The following is a 20,591-nucleotide window of genomic DNA, read 5'->3' on the forward strand; positions in this document are numbered from 1 at the left end:
CTTTTACTGAGCATTTAAGATAATTGTTATCAAATAGCTTTGGGCACTTTGGTTTTCTGGAAAAATCTTGTGCCTGTCCTGTGGCAGAGCTCCAGGAGCACTCACTCTGCCAGGGTGGTGGGAAGATGTCAGCTCTGGCTGGAGGGCAGCTACAGACACTGCAAGGTGATGTCAGGATTTGTGGCCATCTTCACACACATAAGGCCCGCATGGAAACAAGAAGGTTACAGGCTCACACAAGACAAACACAGATTTCTTTTGACCAAAGTTCCACCACACTGGCCTGTGAGGGAGCTGCTCTGAACTGGCCCTCAGCTCAGGGAGTGCCTGCCTTGCACAGGAAGATGATGCACAGCCCTTGCTCCCCTTCTCTCCCCTCTGAGCTTTACACCCAGCTGGGGCACAGCTGTACACCCTGCTCCCCCACACCAGGACTCACTCAAGACAATTCAGATGTGGTTACTGCATTTAGAATAAAACCAGGAGCTCAAAAACAACCCACAAAATAAAAAGCAGCAGCAGCTTGTCAGTTCAGCCCACCCCAAAAGAAACTGAACACAGACTACTCACCCCAGTTTGGTAATACAGGTATCTATTTTATTAAAAAAGTTACAAACAGGTGGACTGTAGGGTTGTCTTACAAAATGACAAGAATGAATTCTACTGGAAAAAACTTTTTACAAAGCATTATAGGTAATTGTTCCATTTTTGCACTTGTTATTCCAGATTTCACCTATCACTGATAAAGATACAGTACATTAGATACAAGATGTTAGGTTACATTTTTATTTGTAGAGCCCTACTGCAGTGATTTGAACAACTCCTAAACAGATGCCATAGTAAAGACAATACATATTGCATTTATTATTAGCCTCTTACTCTAATAAGCAACTTCACATGCAAACTATTGAGGAAGCCTAAATAAACTTTTGGTCCCTTTTTCCCCCCAAAGTGTGCTGAAGAAACCATCTCTCATTTTCCCAGTCCTGTCACTCTAAGCTAGTTCAAGTTTAAGGTTTTTTTTCATTTGTTTGTCTTTTTGTGGTTTTTTTTTTCTTTTTTTCTTTTTTTGCTGAGGTCAATGAAAATGAACACTGCTTTGAAAACTACCCATAGGAATGAACCACTGATCAATATCAACCAACTTTTTCCTTCTTAGACAAAGGAAAACTAGGATCTTTATGAATTACTTCCATATCCTATTACTTCCTTACAACCTACCAAAATGATCAACAACCATCACTTAAAAAAAAGTCTAGCTTGAATACAAGGTTTGGTTTAATTCTGATATTAAAGTGCAAACCTAAGTATTAGCCTCAGCCTGTTTATAAAGTTTGTACAAACAGGAAAAAAAAATTTCAAGTAACCCCACAGAAAAAGACTCAGGTGTTTTAATAACCAGGCAGAAATCCTGTCCTCTTCTTTCCAGGATTCAAATTCAACACTGAATGTAGACACAATCTTTATTTCTGCTAATATTGTCAAGTCAGCCTGCATTATTACCAATAAAACACATTAATATTGAGATACTGTACCGGTGATCTTTTATTGTTTTAAATGCCATCATCCACAATACAATTTGTGAGTTTTCAACTGCTTAACCTCATATATCCATCACTGCTTTTACTGGAGCTTTTCTCATAGATATTTAACTATTACAGGGAAAGAATGTACATTTCTAGAAGCATGTTCAAATGACTAAAGCTGGGCTCCTAAAAACCTAGAACTTTGGTGCAGTAGGTGAGCTGCAGTTATTAAATTTCTGCAAAAAAAAATTACACATTTTAAACCACTGCTAGAAAAAGCTCTCATGTATGCAACACGTTAATAGAGGTGAACAAAAAGATTTCGTCTGTTCTTTGTACATTTTCATTCTGCTCTTTATACCTGTGTTATTGTTAAAATTTTCAAGTATTCAGAGAAAATGTTGATCAGGTAAACAATAAGGAAGGCAATGGCTGTTTAAAGCACACTTGCAGTTAGTATCACTGAAACCTGGTGCTTTTCCCCTTGTTACACCAACTTGTCTCTAATATTAAACTTGTTTATTGGGGAAAAAAAACCAAACTAAAAAGCAATTTGTGACAGTGCAAGAAAAATTTTAACAAATATTGCTTTAAAATATTATTCAGAAAGACAAATATTAGAAACTATAAAATGTAAAGTGATCTTATTTGCATTAGATTTACATATGCAGAGGTCTACTAGATGTCTCTTACTGTGCCAGGCAAAGCTGAGCTGACAGAGTAGGCAAAGAGCCCATTTTGAAGGATACATTATCCCTTTTCAAAGGCATAGAGAAGCAATTTGTAAACAAACAAGTTTAGAAACTCAGTAGAAGGAAAAGTGTGCTGTTGTTTTTCAATGCTACAATTGTCATTTTCAATTAAGAAACCCGAGATTGCCAGAAACATCAGCTGGAGACTTTCTATACCATTCCAAGTAATCCCTACTGTCAAACCAGACCAGTTCCAAACACATTGTCACAGCTGCATTTGCCAAGAAAAGGGATACTACATCCATACAGGGTGCCTTCAGTATCTTTCCATGACACTGTCACACGTAAACAAAAAGTTTCAAAGAATGACCAACTACATTGTAGGAGAAAACCTTGCAAATAGAAATAAGCACTGATGCGAGGTAATATACAGAAGTAACCATTTGTTTAAGGCTCAACTTATTCTCCATTAAAACTCTCTTCTTTTAAAAGGCATTGAGTAGGTAATACTGAGTTTAAGTATTTAATAAATACAAATTCAGAATTGATTAAAGAAATCAATTAAAATATTAAAAATGAACTCTTGCATATTAGCCATTATATGAACTTAGAAAGCTATAAAAGGACTGATAGATAAAGAACAGATTTTAAAACTTATGGTAAACATGCTAAGCATTCTGATTAAGGTGTGTGGATCCTGGAGGCCACCAACCTTATGCACTTAGATGTATGGCAATGTGCTGTAATAGAGACAGGTTTACCAAGGCTCAGCTCTGCAACCTGGGCTGAAAGTTCTCCAAAGCAGCATCTGTGCAAGTTTCCTCTGAGTTTTATCTGCAATTTAAACAAACAAACAAAAAAAACCTAATGAAAGCCAGATTCAATACATATCCAAAGTGAACAGGGCTCCTCCCCAGCCTGGAATGGCCAGTTTCCATCCTGAGCTCCAAAGCACTGTTTTCCACAGCAGCATTCCCAAATGCTCCACTAACTCTGGTAATACAAGAGGCAAGCAGGTAACAACCTATTGCTATTCACTCTCTAACAGCTGCTGCTCTGGGATAGGAAATTGCACCTAAAGATCTGAAAAAGCCAGGAAATTTAAGTTCTTGTGTACAGATGCAGCAATGCAGGACCCAGTGTATGTGTAATACCCACTAACACACAGCAAGGGCCTTAGCACAAGTTCTGGGAACAGGCAGATGAGCCAGCTAAGTCAGTTTTGACACCTGTGTTCTCAGCAATCAGACCCTCTAAATGACTCCAAAAAAAGCCCCTTAGCATTCAGACAGCCTCAGCAGGGACAGAGCTGTACACCACCATCCTCAATCAAGCACACCAACATGTTATCAATGTGATCAAACCATCTTTGCATTTTAGATAACTTGCTTGTAACTCCCAGGATTTATATGCAGAGATATCCTAGAAGTCTCAGGTGAAGCTTAAAGTCTGTAGGAATCTGTCATATGCATGTGCATGTACTTCACTCTAGATTTGTGATCTATGACTTTTCAGGGATTTTGAAGAGCCTTCTCAATTCTTCAATTTCTCCAAATGAGTCAGGACCTTGTGTTTCCTACTGCACCATTTCTTTCCAGCTGTTGGTTTGCTCTCAGCTAACAGCCTGTCACCTCAGAGTGCTCTGACATGGCCAGGGCTCCCCTATTGCCTAACAACTGGTCAGCACTCAGAGCAGCACTGCTGCCCTGACAGGAGCCAACAGGCAGGTTTTTCCTGCTGGTTTGTAGTTTTCCAGCTAACAGCAATTCTCTCTCAGTCTGGGAGATCACTCCCACCCCACACACTGTTGCTGGTGCACAAGTCTCAGACAGAGTCCCTGCAGTGTCAGAAGCAGCAAACCAACCTTTAGTTTCTAATGGGGATGGGTTAGACCTGCCTAATAGATTTTTTTATCTTTGCTTAGAGCACAGAAGAGGCAAATCATTTACAGTGTAGCTCCTCATCCTATCAGAGTTAGATCCACCCCAAAAACTTCATCGAAACCCAGCAAAGAATTGCTGGGAATAGTAAGAACAGAAAAATGAATGAATGGTGTTTTCCTCCACATGCCCTTCAGCATCCCTGCATCTGCAGGTTAGGGACATCCCAGTTCAGATTTGTCACCTTTCCATTTGTGTTTAATTACTAAAATTAACACTACAGGATACCTCATCTGGCTTCATTTGCCTGTGATATTTTATACCACTCTCTATTCTGTGAGCAGGCAGGAGAGAAGGGGAAGTTAGACAATATAGTATCATAAATGTGTCTGTGCACAGCCACACAGACCAGAACAGAGTACAATTTCAGTTTTTATTCCAAGAGTATTCCTCTTCCTTCAGCCTTGCTCATACCAGTTCCTCATGAACACAGGGGACAGAGACCAGAATCAGTCTTTCATCCCAACCTTTAAGGTGTTACCAATCCTATTAGTATCAGAAAGACTGTACCAGGTACCATACTTCAAAGAAGATTCAAAATACAAAACAGTGTTATACTGAAAACTCAAGGAGCAAGGAACACAAAGCAGGTTCTGGAATTCTCCCATCTCTGAATACATGAGCAAAACCACAGAAGACCACTGCAGAAACACAAAAGAGGAGGTGGGAAACAGGATGTGAGAACAACACATTTTTAAAAGGAACTAAGGGTTATCCTGACTAGGCAGTTATGTTCCATCCTCCATCTCAGCCAAGGCAGCTGACTGGAACAACAGTTTAGCAAGTGTTTCTTAAAAGTGTCATGAAAGAACCTACACATCACAGCTGACAGACAGGCAGAAATATCAGCACCACAAAGGGCTCAGGGTGAGTGGTACCTGAGAGTTAAAACTGACACTGGAACAGCCTCAGGCAAAGCTAGGCTCAGAAAATAAACCCAGCCCCACCCCTCTGGTGCCCTCCTGGCACCAGCACTGCAGGAACACAAACTCTTGTATGTACTGCTCTGTGAGCTGACACACCCAAAACTCCTCCTGGACACAGCCAGGCTGCAGAACTCAGAGATGATGATGATGATCCCAGGACACAGCTGTAGTTGAAACCCACAGATTTTCTTTCAGACAGGTGGTTCTACCTCAGTTGCAATTTACCTAGGAGGGGTCACTCCTAAAGCAGAGGTCTGACAGGCAGCAATTGTTTTCTGGATCACAGATAAGCAGGACTACAAAGCTGATTAGAGCTATCACCAGACACCATCAGCACCTCTCCTACCAGAGCACATCAGACAGAAATTATCAAGCAGCAAAGGCTTATGATAAAGTTAATGAGATCCTACATCTACTCAAAGAACAAGGATAGAGTGGGAGCCAGGAAAGGAAAGTACCCCAAAAGTGTTAGCCTGAAATGAAATATACAGAGCATGAAGCCTGTGAAAATCCAGAATGAGTAATAAAAGTTCCAGACGTGGTGAGAACTGGAGTGAAGAGGAAATGGATCAGGAAGGAAAGACTTGTTTGGCACAGGTGATGAGACTACACCAGGCAGAGACAGCACCCCCCTGAAGCAAGGATGCAGTTTGCTGCTAAAGGCTTGGGGTGATTGTCCAAGCCAGGCAAAAGGAAGGAGAGGAAATCTCTATGACAAAAGCTTAGATCCCCTGTCTCAAGACCTCACAAAGACATAAGAATACAGATGTTTCTTCTGAAGGAAGAACATGTTTAGGAAGCCACCAAATCTAGGTAAAAGTTATCATTCAAAGGAATAACATGTGGCCCTGCCCCTTATTCCATTTCACCTCTAAGATTAAATGTGTTTAGTGCTAAATCCAGAAACAGACAAGTTACAAAGCCTTCCTAAGAAGCAATCAATTCCAGAACTCTAAATTTCAAGGATGAAAGGCCTGAATTTGTCAGAGTTTAAGACAGTAACCTGCACAAAAAAAAACCATTAGTAACCCAGGGGATTGCCATATCCTTTGGTATGATACTTCTAGTCCACATAATCTTGTTTGTGAAGCTGCCTTAGAAATAGCTGCAACATTGCATTACTATACACAATTCAGGATATTACCCCTGCAGCACTCAATTTTAAAAAAAGGCAGTAATTTCTTAGATTCATTTCTTCCTAGAACTCCATGGACTCTGCAGGTGTGCTTAATGTACAATGAAAGACTTTATTTGTATTTTCCTCTGCTCCAAAACAAGCTCACTCACCTTTCAACAAGCAAATCTCAAACTCACACCTCTTACACAGTGAGAGCAGCCCTTCCTAATTTCACAGAACTGGAGATAAAAACATCATGTATTATCTGTAGCATGACAGTGCTAGGGCCAGGAGCACCTAAAATTTTATATTTACAAAGCACTTGATAACAATCTCAAAGAGAAGCTTTGAGACTTCACTCTGACCTTGCACTCAAGATTAAAGAGGATACATGGTCCAAAGCTTCCAGTAATAACCTATTTTCCCTTCTTGTCACTCAGACACAAAAAGCTCCTTTGAGTTAAGCAAGTTACTACCATGGCAGTGGAGAGTGAGCCTCCAGCAGTGCAGCTGTCAGGAGGGGCAGTTCCTTCCCCTGAGTTTCCACATCCTCCCTCATTCCTGCACTTGCTCTCAGAGATCACGAGTTGTTTGTGAAGGTCCAACAGACAACTGCAGGTCTGAGGGCCCAGCTGGCTGCACCCAGAGCACACCAAGGGTGCTTTGCAGGCACATGGATCTGAGCCAGAGGTGAAACAAGACCTGCAACAGCTACAGGGGAAACAGGAGTGGGGAGGGTTCAGAATCACCCCATGGGAATGCACACTGGGGAGGGACAGACCTGTGCACAGTGAGGAGGAAAAAGGTGATGAAAAAGACCAAACATGTGAAAGGCCAAAGGCAGCTGTCCTGGAGGGAAAAAAATGAAAATTTAAACCAATACCTGACACAGGGGAAGCCTTACAGAGAGCCCTCTGAACACTGGACTCTCATCACACCTCTTGTGAGTCACTGGGAAAGGAGTTGTGCATTGGGAAGCCATTTTACAGTGTGTTCTCTGCTCTGGAGATTTGAGATGAAGAGCACTTGGTGCATGCCCTTGACTATTACATGTGGGCTTTGAGCCACTTCTCACCACTCAGGGTGGTTCTCTTGCAAGAGAAACTTATCCCACTGATAAGGCAGAAGGTACTGTCAGTTTCTGTACTGCAGAACTTTATTTCTTTAAAACAAGCTCAAAGTCTTCTCAGCAAAACTACTGGGAAACTTGGTCACAATAATCCCATTGAACTCCAAGGTAACTCCCATTACTAGAAAATAATTCAGATACCAGCTACAAGAACAAACCAGCAACATCACAAAGCACTTATGCAGAATAACACAGCATCAAATACAGCACTGACAGTCAAAATAGGTGCAGATGAGATCATTCACTTTGTGTCATTGTAAAATTACTGCAAGCAAATGCAGCATTCCCTGACTAACCCTGCTGAGGTAACACGAGAAGTCCATTTGACTCAACCATGTGCACAAGTTCCCATCATCTCTTTTGGAGGAAGGCTGCCTCACTTCAGACTCCCTGTCCCTTTATCTCTTACTGAAACACCACGTTTAGGCACCTCAGTTAGTTATGACTATTCCACCAACCTGCTCTGTATGGCCATGGTTGAGGTTTTTCATAATCTCTCTCACTGGACGATGCAAGTTGTACAACATTGATCTTGTTTTTCAGGCAGGGAGGCATAGTTCATTTGCCTGACGATCTCAGCAAACAGTTCATCCACCATCGTTTTGCTCTTGGCTGACGTCTCCATGAAGGGACAGCCCCACTCCTGAGCCAGGGCTCTGCCTTCTGCAGACGGGACTTCCCTCTCCGACTCCAGATCCACTTTATTCCCCACCAGGATCAGAGGAACTTTCTCGTATCTCTTCACCCGGACAATCTGGTCCCTCATGGGCTTGATGTCCTGGTCAGACAATCCAGCTGGTTAGTACATGCAAGGGATACATGGAACTGCTACACAGAACACATTTAATAACCCTCACGGGCAGCTGAACGTTAAAAATACATCAGAAGACTTTTTAAACTCATAGGCACGCAAATCTAGAATTCAGAGAAAATTTACTACCTACCACTAAGTTACTTCTTTTCTATAAAAGCATGCACACTTCAGAGAATTTACATGCCTTAACAAACAGAAAGTGACTGCTGTGCTCTCAGTCTCAGCCAGAGCAGGACACGGCACTGCTGCTCTGCAGGCAGGTTTCAGCTTTCTGAAGAAGTTGTCTCAAGTCTAAGGACCTGTAACCCTAGCAGGGGCATGCCATTACACAACCATTTAGGAAGTTTGCGCTTAGTTTACAGCTTGAGAAAGCCATCAATTTAAATAAAGCCTTCTCAGTCCTGGAATGCTTAGAATAATTCATTGTGAACACATTTAATCACATGTAAGTAACCAAATTAGATGTTGTAAAGAGATTTTATTACCTAGAGATGCATTTATTCAAGCCTGAGCCGACACGGGGCGTTTACACTTGAAAGTCTGAGTCAGCCTCCTCTGCCCCCTGAGTGTTTTAAGTTGCTATCAGTACTACAAATTCTTGCATAGTTCTGAGACAAAGCAATCCCAGCGTTTGAAGTTACCACTGTGCAAAGAACTGCAGAGAGGTTTACACCTACAGCCTTCAGAGCAAACACTACAGACAGACGGGAATAATTAAATATTAACAAGGTGGATTACTGCACATCCATTCCTCAAATAATGAGGGCTCGCTGGAACCCAAAAATCAGTGAAAATGAGAGCAGAAGCATCCCAATGCCACTGCTGTTGTTTCCCAAAGATAAGCGTGCCTTCAGCTTGCACAGGGTTGTTTCGAGGCCTCTGCTGAGATAAGGTTTAGCCTTCAGCAGAAGCAAACAGTGGGGGTGTGCAAGGTCTTGCCAAGGAGCTGGAACACACCCAGCTCAGCAGCCCAGCCAAGGCAGGAGCTGCAAATCCCCGCGCTGCACGGAGCGCTGCTAAACTCACTTATTGCCCAAAAACAAAGCCCCGCTTCTACAGGCAGCTTAGACCACTACTAGCTGAGATATTTCCTTTTTTTTTTTTTTTTTTTTTGGAGAGTTTTAATAGTAGAAATCAAATCCAGATCCACAAATGATCGTGTATAGCTAGCTCTCCTCTCCAGTACTCCACCTACGCTGGGAGAGCATGGAGCTCGTGCTGGACAGGAATATATTTTGGGGGCAGGGAGCGGAAAATAGCAGCTCACTTAACAAGTCACAACTGCAGAACAATGAGACTCTCTTCAAGAGCAACTGCAGAAACATGCCTTTTAGGAAGGAGAGGGGGTTGGAAGGGGAAGTCTCGGGTTTAATATCGAGTGATTTCTTCACAAAGGGGGATTGCCAAGAGATTTCTGTTGGGGAAGTGGGAGCTAGTCATTGTTCTCCAGCACTGCGTGGGATTTAACAATGGTGGCACCCTGATAAGTACCTGCAAAGCAAGCAGTTTTCCATCAGGAAGCAGGGCTGCTAAACGCGCTTCCAAGCCGGGCATTTACACTTTTGGCCCTGGGCAGATAAAGCGCTTTCCACGCACACGTGGCTACCCCTAAAACTTTCTCCTCGGCCCAGCGCCTTCCCCGGGGCAGGGCCGGCCCCGGCCGAGGACGGGAGCCCGGGCGAGGTTACCTGGAAGGACTGCTGGTTCACCAGGCTGTAGACGAGGATGAATCCCTGCCCGTTCTTGATGTAGAGGTCGCGCATGGAGGCGAACTGCTCGGTGCCCGCCGTGTCCAGGATCTCCAGCACCGAGGGGGACGAGTCCACCTCGATCTCCTTGCGGTAGAAGTCCTCAATGGTGGGGTCGTACTTCTCGATGAAGGTCCCGGTGACGAACTGCACCGTCAGGGCGGACTTCCCCACCCCCCCGCTGCCCAGCACCACCACCTTGTACTCCCGCATCGGGCCCCGCTCGCCGCTCCCCGCCGGGCCCGGGCCTAGGGCAGGCGGCACCGCGGCCCTCGCATAGCCCCGGCCCGCCTCAGGTGAAGGACGAGGCCCCACTGCTCCCGCGCCGTCCTGGGGGGAGCGAGACCCCCGTCAGCGCCCGGCGCGGCCCCGGCCCCGCTGCGCTCCTTCACCGCCGCGCTCCCGCCATCGCCGCCTCGGCCGCGGGACCCGCCCGCCAGAGCCACCCCCACCCGGAAGGGTTTTGCTGAGGCACCGGAGGCGGCCCCGCCCCGTCGTCACCGCTCACTTCCGGCGTGCTGCGTCACGGCCCGGCCGAGCTGCGCCCGGGGGGGCAGGTTTGAGTGTGGCACCGAGGCACCCGTGCTGTGGTGGGGGACAGGTTTGAGTGTGGCACCGAGGCACCCGCGCTGTGGCGGGGGACGGATTTGGGTGAGGCACCGAGGCACGGTCCCTGCCCGGCCCCTCAACATGGCGGCTCTGTTATGGCGGCCGCAGCCCCTCAGAGGGCGGCTCTATGAGCGCCGCGTTGTCCCTCCACGAGCTCCTGCTCGGCACTCGGTAACTTGAAGAAACTTGAACAAACTCCATAACAAATTCCTCTCAGCCCCCTGCGGGAAGAGACCCGTGGGGGAGGGGTCCCGGGCTGTGACACCAGCGGATGTCCGGAGTGGGACACCGGCTTCGCGGTTCTTCATCCCTGGCAGCTCGCTGGGCTGGGGACAAAGAGGGTCACCAAGTTCATCACAGGAATAGGGCACCTCCAATATGAGGAAATGCTGGGAGAATTTGCATTGTTCAGCCTGGAGATGAGAAAGCTTCGGTGTGACCTAATTGCCCCTTCCAGTGCCTGAAGGGAATTTACAGGATAGACAGAGAGGGGCTGTTCACAAATACATGTAGTGACAGGAAAGGGGGAATGAATGGGCTTAGACTGAGAGTGCAGGTTTAGATTCCATATTAGGAACAAAATCTTTACTGTCGGGGTGGTGAGGCCCTAGCACAGGCTGTGCAGAGAAGCTGCCCCAATCCCTGGAGCGTCCAAGGCCATCCATGGCAGGGCTGAAACCAGATCGCCTTCAAGGTCCTCCCAACCCGAACCACTCCGGGATTCTGGGAAAGTTGTTACCTCTATCTGTAAGATTCCTCCTGTGCCTTTACACTCCCACAGCTGCCCAAGCCTCCCTGCCCGGTTGCCCCACGCTTTTCCCCGTTCCGTGAAAATCCCCCCAGAAACGGCCGGAGATTCCCGGCTGGGCTGGGCTGGGCTGGGCTCGGGGAGCTGGGCTGGGCTGGGCTCGGAGCGCTGGGCTGGGCTCGGAGCGCTGGGCTGGGCTGGGCTCGGAGCGCTGGGCTGGGCTCGGAGCGCTGGGCTGGGCTCGGAGCGCTGGGCTGGGCTGGGCTCGGAGCGCTGGGCTGGGCTCGGAGCGCTGGGCTGGGCTGGGCTCGGAGCGCTGGGCTGGGCTCGGAGCGCTGGGCTGGGCTCGGAGCGCTGGGCTGGGCTCGGAGTCCCACGGCAGTGCTGACAGCAGGTGTCAGCATGGCACCAGAGCCATCCTCGCTTCCCCGCCAGCGAAACTCCCTGTTGTTAAGAGGAAGCAACTAAAAAGAATCAACGTCTGTTTTCTCTCTAAAATAAAAATCCTCCAGTCGCTTCAGACCCAACTCGATGATTCCCACCCGTAGAGAAGGTCCCCTCCGATATAACCACGTTTGTTTCTGCTGTTGCCTGCGGACTGCAGAATTTCAGCAGGCACGTGTGAGGTGCTGGATTTGTCCCTATGCCCGTTGCATCACCTGTTTGATTGCAAGTCCAGGGCAGACACAGCTGCCGCGGTGTGTCCATCCCGGGCTTCCAGCAGCCATGGAGAGGTGCCTGGTCAAGGCTAAAACCATCCAAAAGGTACTGAGGACGTGACTCTGCTTGGGGCTGTTTTCACGAACAGCTTTATTTTTTTCACTTTCTTTCCATAAAGAGAACATGTCCATTATGGGAAAAGGTCAAAAAATAAGTTTTTATCCTCCAGAACAAATCTTACTTAAGTTACACCAAATTTGATTCACTCTTCTTTATTACATGTAAGTAAAAAGCCCTCTCCTTCCTTCACTGTTGCCTCCAGAATTGTGTTGTCAAGTGAATTGCTGGCAGGAGGCAGACGTGCCTGGATGGAAGATTTTCATGTGGCTGGTGAATCAGCTCGAAAATGCAAAAAGGTGAGCATTAAAACAGGCTGCCTCCTACTTTAACCCCATTAGAAATCACGAGTTGTTGCAAAGTACCTTAATGCACTCAGGGTGCTGGGGATAAAGGAAAGCCGCAGTTGCTCCCAGAGGAGCTTCCCATCTAATTTTAACCGTGACACAATCGGCGACAGTGACAAATGGGGGGAGGGAGAGAAGGGGCAAGGGAGGATGAGGGTGACAATAATAAGATTACACGGTCACTTAGGTTCATTATGTGCACGTCTTTGTGGCACTGCTGGTCCATTATGTGTGTGATGGGTGGAGGAATGGCTGCGGGAGAGGAAGGGGCAAAGAGCACAGTGGGAGAAAAGCCAAATATATTTTTGTGCAATTGACTTTAAACCAGCAATGCCTCGCTCGTGGGCTGAGGGGAAGTCCAAGCAGGTGGACACAGGATTGGGAAAATGGATTTTTTCCCTCCTCCAGTATTGATTTGGATTGCCAAGATTTATTTCCCAACTCACATGACTTTATACCTGGGCATAGATGCCTATAGCTGAAAAAAAGGGCCGATCCCAAAGTGCACCAGGTTGTTTGTTATCCTTAAGACAAGTCATTCCCTTCATTAAACAGTTTGCACAGCTCTTTCACCACCTTGTGCCCTACCACATATCCCGAGCCACAAAAATAGCTGGTGATGTAAAAGGTTTTGAAAGTCTGCATGGGAAGAGCTGCTTCTGCCATAAATGGCCAAGCCCTGAGCCAGCCACGCAGGGCACCTCCTGCCAACACCACCTCTGCCACTCCCTCACTATCACCATCCCCTCCCCTGAGGTGTGGCACATCCCGGGTCAAAGGCCTGATTTAATCTCTGCTGCCACTTTCTCCACAGCTCCTGCCAAGGAGAAAGGAGCAGGGCTCAGCTGCCCCAGGAGGGTTTGCCCTTTCTCAGCAGAACAACCTTCCCAAATGAGCATCCGGGCAGGGCTCGATTGCTGCCAGAGCAGCTCTGTGCTGTTGATGGACTCAGCTGCTCTGTGCTGTGCCTGCAGCCAGCAACAATAAAGCAGGCTCTTATTAAATTAACCTGCTAAGACACAGATCCTGCAGGGATGTTCAGGGAACAGACAGATGGCACAAGCAAGGGCCAGGAATAATTGCAATCCCCATCTCACCAATGTGAGAGATGAATCCTGCCCAGTGTTGTGCCCAGCAGGGAAGTGGGACTGGGAGCAGAACCCTGAGAGGTGACAAAGGAGCCTCTCCAAGCCATGGATGGAGTGAGGAGTCTGGAACGTGTCCTGTGGATGCCAGGGTGGGACTGCAGCATCCCCCAGCAGCCAAAGCCTCCCCACTGCAGGCACAGCGTGGGTGCTGTGTGCCTGCCACCACCTCTTGTGGGCTGTCCCTGCTGCCATCATGGATCTGCTCTGTCTGCCTGTGTCTGCTCGAGCTGCAAACCAGGCTCTCCTCTGCCAGGAGGGCTGCAGCAGCTGCTGAGCCAGGGCAGCAGGGCTAGCCCAGCTTTCACCTCAGTTACCATCTAGCTGGGGACGTCATTTGCGTAAATACGCAAAACCAGCTTAAGGCCCAGCGTCCTTTCTTCTTTGCCTCTTCCAGAGGTTTTGCTAATCCACTTATTGTGCCTTATGGTGTTCAGCAGGGAAGCTGCAGGGTAGGACCAGCTCCTCAGGGCTTGAATGGCTGCTGGAGCACCGGGGGCTGCTCTCACATGCAGATCATTCAGGGAGGTTGTGTTACACCAGTCACATAACTGCAATGACAGCTTTTGATCTCAGCCCTGTCAGGTTCCAGTGAAATGTGTCTTAGGGGTTGAATTTGTCCACCTGGCCCAGTCTCCTAATTCTGGGGCTGTTTCAGAACCTGCAGAGATGCTTTTCTTTTTTGCCAGCTTTTCCTGCCAATATAGAGATGACTCAGAGGCAAATCCTGAGGACCTTACTCAGAAATTTCTGATTTTCTGCCATCCCTCAGCTTTTAGCCATTACTTCAGTTGCAACAAAAGGATGATGGTGCTTCAAAAGAGGTAAAGGACATTTTCAAAGCAATTACTAATTCTGAAGCAGAAGTAGGGCTGCACTGAAATATAATTGATACAACAAGGAAACTATTGGGATTTCTGGGAGAAGCATCTTCTCTGGATCACAGACATGGTACCAGATCAGCAGCCATTTAGAAGAGCTTGGCCAGGAGCTGATCAGCACCACAGGCAGCCACACTCAGTGCCTGCAGCCCCTCAGCTCCCCACCAGCCCTCTCCCCTGGTTGTCCCCTCTGATGCTGCACCTCCTGCCCGCAGGATCAGCGTCTCTGGGTCTCTGGGTGGTGATGAGTCACAGCTCCACGTGAGCAGGCCGTGCTGGTGAAGCCAGCAATGTGCTTTCACGGGTCATTCCTCTTCCTATTTTCTCCAGACAGTCGAGCTGAGCTCTCTCCTCGTTGCCCTTCACAGTCCAAGCTGCTGTAATCCTTTCTGCAGTGCCTGGAAGCGCCTCCAGCTTTTGCTCTCCGGGTCTGTTGGGCTCACACCGAGCTGCACCTCCTGGCTCTCAGAGAGGCCTGTCCTGCACACACCCAACACGATGCCAGCACAGCACCCTCTCCTTGGGTACCACCTTCCCCAAATTTCTGCAAAGCTGAGGGAGCAGGGCTGTCCTCAGATTTGCCTTTGTTAAATCACCAACACATGGGACAGCCTCTTCAGAGAAATACATATACAGACATACATACGTACATATATATATATATATATGTTTTTAAATTTCTAGCCAACAGTAAAGCTGAAAATACAGCTCCTTAAGGCTGAAAAAGGCAACAGTGAATACATAAACTAAACCTGTTGCTTTAAACTCCAAATGAAAATAAAGAAGGGGGAACATAAATACTCAGACAATATATATTTTTAAGATTTGTAAGTATAAAGCAATTTTAAACTGATGTCTTACAGAAAGGTTTCCATTTGCTTTTAGAATTTCACGTGTTTTCCTTTTTTTGTCATATTCCTGCAGCATTTGAAATTCAAATGCTACAGAAATGTGTAACCTTGCTCATGAAATTTGCTGGCCAAATGAAGCAGACAACAATTAATTAGAGTGAAACCTCCTGCTTTACTCCCATTGGTGAGAACAAGAGAGAGAAAATGTAAAATTCAACCCAAATGGGGTATTGAGAAAATACTTTAATATGGTGTTGATCTTAATAAGCAAAACCATTTCTTTCCTCCCTCCTTTTTTAGTAAATTGCTTTTCACTTGACAATTTCCTCCCAGAGAAGTGACAAGTATTATTCTGAGTCATTAATTCCTCCGTGCAGGCTCTGAGCTCATTAAAGCGTGCCGAGTCCCCGGGCGGGCACTGCCAGGTTGTGCGGTGACCTGAGACCAGAGCACCCCTCCTCGTGCTGTCCCCAGCCCTGGACAGGCAGTGTCACTGAGACACTGAGCACCTCGTCCTCGTGGCTCCTCAGTGCCTTGGGTGGGTGACACGGGGACATTTCTGTAGGAATACTGGTGGCCCTTTCCTTATTGTGCACGGGATGCACAATATCTGAGCTCTGGCAGCACTCATGGTGTGTGGGAGATTCTTCCCAGGTGGGCACTGCCACTGTCACCAAATGCTGCAGGGTGGCACATCCCACTTGATTTAGAGTCATGGAATATCAAATCAGAATATCACAGGCCATCTCCCTGGCATGGCCCTGTTCCCCGTGCTGAGGACACTCATTTTCCCATCCAGCTCTTTTCCCCAGCCACACAAACACACCAGCAGAGAGTCCCCGTGCCTGGCACTTGTCCCCAAATGGCCACCCTGCACATCTTGGATGTGCTGCCTCCAGAGCTCAGCCTGAGGCCACAGGGAAAGGCTTTCCATGGCAGTGCAGTGGCAGAGCCATGGGCAGTGGGAGCCAGGCACAGCTTCCCCCCAGGCTGCCTTTGCCAGCAGCCAACAAAGCATTGCAGAGCAGGAGCACGGCGAGCTCATTGTGAGACACTTGATCAGCTTCCCTGTCAAGGGAGGCCGATGGGACAAAGCTGTGTGTCCTCCACACCAGAGCCTGTCAGCTCTCCTGGAGAGAACACCTGGCTGCTTGGAGACAATCCAGACACCAGCAAGAGTCTTCATAACACCCTGGAGAGCTGTAGCCTGGATGACATGTGGCATCCATCATCATCATCATCGTCCAAAGGAGCCAAACCAGCAGACCTCAGAGGCTGACTGCTCCAGGAGCCTGGGAACCAAGGGGTTAAAGTGCTTGGCCAAGGAAAGTCCTGGGAGGAGAGAAGCACCGAAACTGCTTAATTAGAGTATTCAAATTAGATGGGGTTACAAAGCAGTTAATTTCTCGACTTGAAAAAAACCAAAATTAATATTTGCCAGCCAGGATCAGAAGCAGTGGGAGCAATCGACAGCTTTGCTGGGGCTCCTCGTGCTGAGAGGACTCCAGAGGTCTCTGCCATAATTACCTGCAGTCTTTACTATTTTGTTCTGCAGTTTATGAACTTGCTTGAGCATTTCGTGGATAAAAGCTGGTGATCCAAACCCCAGCTGTATTTCTGCTTAAAGAAGCAAAGGGCTGCTGCCTGGCATTGCAGTGTGACACTTTGGTGTTTCAAAGAGTTTCCTAATTTGCACAGTCTGGAGAGGATCAAACCAGTGGCTGGTGGAAGCAAACTGTGGCTGTGCCAGGCTGGTGCTCCCTCCCAGCCTCCAGGAGCAGGCAGGCACCTCCCATCCCTGCAGGGATGGACCAACAGACAGCCCTGCATGGGCTGAGCCAGCACTCACACCGAGGGCTCACTGCTCACTGATCCACAGCCACGGGCACCTGTCTGCCAGCAGCCCCTGAGCGAGTCCAGCCATGCCAGTGCCAGGGAGAGGATTCTCTTCCCTCTGCCTTGTGCCACAGCTCCAGTGTGGGAATGTGGATTTGGGATGCTGTGGGGACAGTGCTAGGACACATCCCTTGGTTAGTCCTTATCCACAGTCCTTGTCCTGTGGGCTGACAGCTTTCCATGCTCTGGTCCATCTGCCTCACCCCTCAGGCTTTTCTCCTCTGTTTTTTGCTGGTCTAATCTTTCCCCTAATATTTAATCCCATGCCAAATTCTTTCCCATCCTCTTAAAATTCTGAAATTCTCTAAATTTTTCTTTCCTTATCTTGTCTGCATAATTGAGAACCATCTTGAATCTGTGTTCAGACTTCATAGCTTGTGCTGCCACTATGTTCCAATCACTTAAACATGAGATCTTTGCATATTATTCCCGTGGAGACAAATTTTTGCATGTTCCCTAGAAAGAAAGTCATCCTCCACTAGCAAGTGGTGAATGAGAGGGGATGTCACAGCAGGAGCAGAGGCAGCAGTGGTGAGTCCCACCCTGCCTCAGAGTGGTACTGATGTCTGAGACAAGCTGGGATTTCTTTCCCAGCAATGTCTTTGCTCTTCAATGGCTGTGAGTGAAAGGCTTTGACACCCTCCATCAGCAGAGCACCAGGTGAGGGCTGGCACACGTTCCCTGCCACCCTCCCTCTGGCAATGCAGCTGCCACTGCCCCTGGTGCCACCCACCAAGCCTCAGCACAATGGGAAGGGAAGGGAAAAAGCCACTTCCCCCTGCACAGACACATTGCACCAAGAGCAGAGAAAATTGATCTCTGGCTGCTGAGCCTCTCTAGCACTTCGTGTTGCTGAAAGGAGTAATCAAGCCTGGCCCTGGAGAAGGCAAAGACAGAAAGGAAATGAAAGCTTTCCCTGCCTGATGAGTTCTCTCTGGTGCTGGGGCCCTCCCTGGGGACCCCAGTGGTGGTTTTGGGAGAGGCTTTTGCTCTGGGGCCTGGTTCAGCAGCAGATCCCACAAAATTTTGCTTTTCCTGCTCACACAGCAGCTCAGAGGGAAAGGGGAAGAGGCTGCCAGGGCTCCCAGCTGAGCCCCCAACAGGGGGCTGCCACATGCACCTACACTGGGCTTGCCAGGGATGTCACCTGAGCCACAGCACAGCTTCTCTCCTGTCCTTTGTGAGCAGCCATGGAGCCTGGCTTTTTCCAGGGCCAGGACTGATCCACACTCAGGATCCAAGTGCTGAAGTGACACTCATGAGGCTGAGCAGGGAGAGGAGGCTCCTCACTTGCTCTCAAGCCAAGGGTTGAGCTTTTCCCTCCACAAGAAGTGTGGGCCATTTGCCACAGCTCATCACCAGAGGTTCAAAATCTCTGTCTAATACTCTGTTGGCTGAACAATTACCACATTAAAAGAAAAACCCACACTGAAAGGGGAGTCCAGAGGCTCCTCCTGGCTCCCAGCAGCACACCCTGAGCTGGGCCAGCCCCAGCTTCAGCTACTTACAGTCCAGGGGACACACATTTCCTCAGGCAGCCCCTCAGCCCCATCCTTGCCAAGCTGTCCAAGATCCAGGGGTAGAGCTGTGGCAGTGTCAGACCCCTGTGAGCAGGAGACACATCCCCACAGTGGTGCAGGGGAGCTGACTGTCACCTCAGCCCCAGGTAAGCACTGCCTGAGGGACACCCCATCATTTGGTGCCCTGTGGAAGATGCAGGCTGGTGAGGCTGCAGGTGGGAGAGGCAGAGGAGGAGGAGGAGGAGGAGGAGGCAGATCTGTCCCAGCTCCTGCTCTGCAGCCCGGTGCCAGGGCTGGCCAGGCTGGCTGGGGTGGGCGTTGGTGACTCATGATCCCTGCTCACCACGATGACACATTTACTGCCAGCAGGAGGGGATGGGCCTCCTGCCAGCACAGCAGCCCTGCAGCCTCAGGGAGGGTGGCTGGGCTTTGCCAGCAGCTGTGCTGGTGCACATGGGTGGGGAGCTCACCAGCTGCAGCCCTGGGATGCACAGCCTGAGGTACCCCCTGGCTGGGTGGGTAATGGGGCACACCAGGACCCTCTGTCCCAATGTTCAGTGTGGGAGCACAGGCACAGGGATGGGATCTGGCCAGGGCCAAGCACAGCAGGCCTTGGAGCCAGCCCAGCTCCCTCACCTCCCCCAGCACCCTCCCTGCCTGCCCAGAGAGCTGGCTCCCAGCAGCAGGCACGGTGACAAATGCCTTTAAAACATTCTTTATTAAGTGAGAAATCTCACTGTGCTCCCTATGCCAAGCCCTAATACAGTGCAGACCTAAATACAGCACTAATGCAAAAGCTTAAAGGATTTCCCATAATTGAGCAAAGCTGGCAGAGGGGTGAGAGCCTGGTGGGGGAACTGCAGCCCACCTCCCTCCTCAGCGTGGGCTACTCTCAGTCTATCCCCACTGGTCCAAGTGTGGCCACAGCCCCCACCCTCAGACTGTTCAGTGTAGAAAATTAAAATCTCCCAAGGCCTCATCCTCCCCAGCTCAGAGCCCCAAGTTGCCCTCGCTGCCCTCACCCAAATCCCCTTGATTTATGCAATAGCACAAGCGGCATCGTGCTGTGTGACCTGTGCGTCACCCGTCCTGCTGCTGCCAGCACTGCTGGGGCTCTGCCTGTCCCAAACCTCACTGGGGGTCACAGCAGGGCCAGGCCAGCAGCACTGGGCACATCCAGCTTCCAAAGCACAAGGGATGCTCCAGAGAGGGGAGCTGCTGAGCCAGCACCCGCTGCTCCTGCACACCCCAGCATCAGGGCTGTGGGTGGCCACCAGCACCTTGCACCCCAGAGAATACAAATCTTACCTTTGTATTTGCTCTGCCTTGGCACAGCCACACATGGCTGTGAGGGCAGTGATGGAATATCCTGTGTCTCCTTAATAGCAGGGTGGGACCCTCGGGCAGGCTCAGCCCACAGGGCAAGTGGCTGATGGCTTTGATTCAGGCTTCTGTAGGGGAAAGCAAAACACAGTTTTCTTCAATAAGAGTTTTCCAGAAGCTTTACAAAGCACAAGCACCTTTGCTTTGGTGCAGCCACATGCAGCCCAAAACACCCCCAGCTCCCCTTGCTGTGATCACCAGGAGCTGTTCACCAGTGGGAGCCCTGGCAGACATTCAGGCGCACTGTGCTGCAGGTGTGGGGGCAAAACTGGGGCTGGCAGGGCTGCGGGGCAGGTGGGGCCATGGGGAGCACAGGACATGCAGAACTGCAGCAGAAGCACTGCCATGGAGATGGGCTGGGGTTGGTGCTGTGAAGCACTAAAGCAGAAGCAGCATCGATTACAGACACAGGCTCAGAGTGGAGGGTGGGAGGCAGCAGCTCCCTTGGGAAGGCTCTGATAACATTTACCAGCAAATCATTTACACCAACCATGGAGCAAAGCAGAAATACCTCTGTGGAGCCCAGCTGTGGCTGTGAAGAG

The 20,591-nt window shown here is 48.8% G+C and overlaps 1 protein-coding gene across 1 annotated transcript; it reads right to left on the reverse strand.

The window, feature by feature from the left end:
• Positions 1–575: 575 nt before the first annotated feature.
• On the reverse strand, positions 576–10,120 carry RAP2C (RAP2C, member of RAS oncogene family). The gene is made up of 3 exons (XM_063170691.1): positions 9,833–10,120; positions 7,789–8,108; positions 576–3,052 (listed from the first exon to the last, which is right to left on the reverse strand). The coding sequence occupies exons 1-2, from the start codon at positions 10,103–10,105 to the stop codon at positions 7,830–7,832; spliced, it is 552 nt and encodes a 183-aa protein (XP_063026761.1). The 5' UTR covers positions 10,106–10,120; the 3' UTR covers positions 576–3,052; positions 7,789–7,829.
• Between the last annotated feature and the right edge of the window lie 10,471 nt (positions 10,121–20,591).

This window comes from Melospiza melodia, chromosome 16, assembly GCF_035770615.1.
Source record: "Melospiza melodia melodia isolate bMelMel2 chromosome 16, bMelMel2.pri, whole genome shotgun sequence".
Classification (NCBI taxonomy): domain Eukaryota; kingdom Metazoa; phylum Chordata; class Aves; order Passeriformes; family Passerellidae; genus Melospiza; species Melospiza melodia.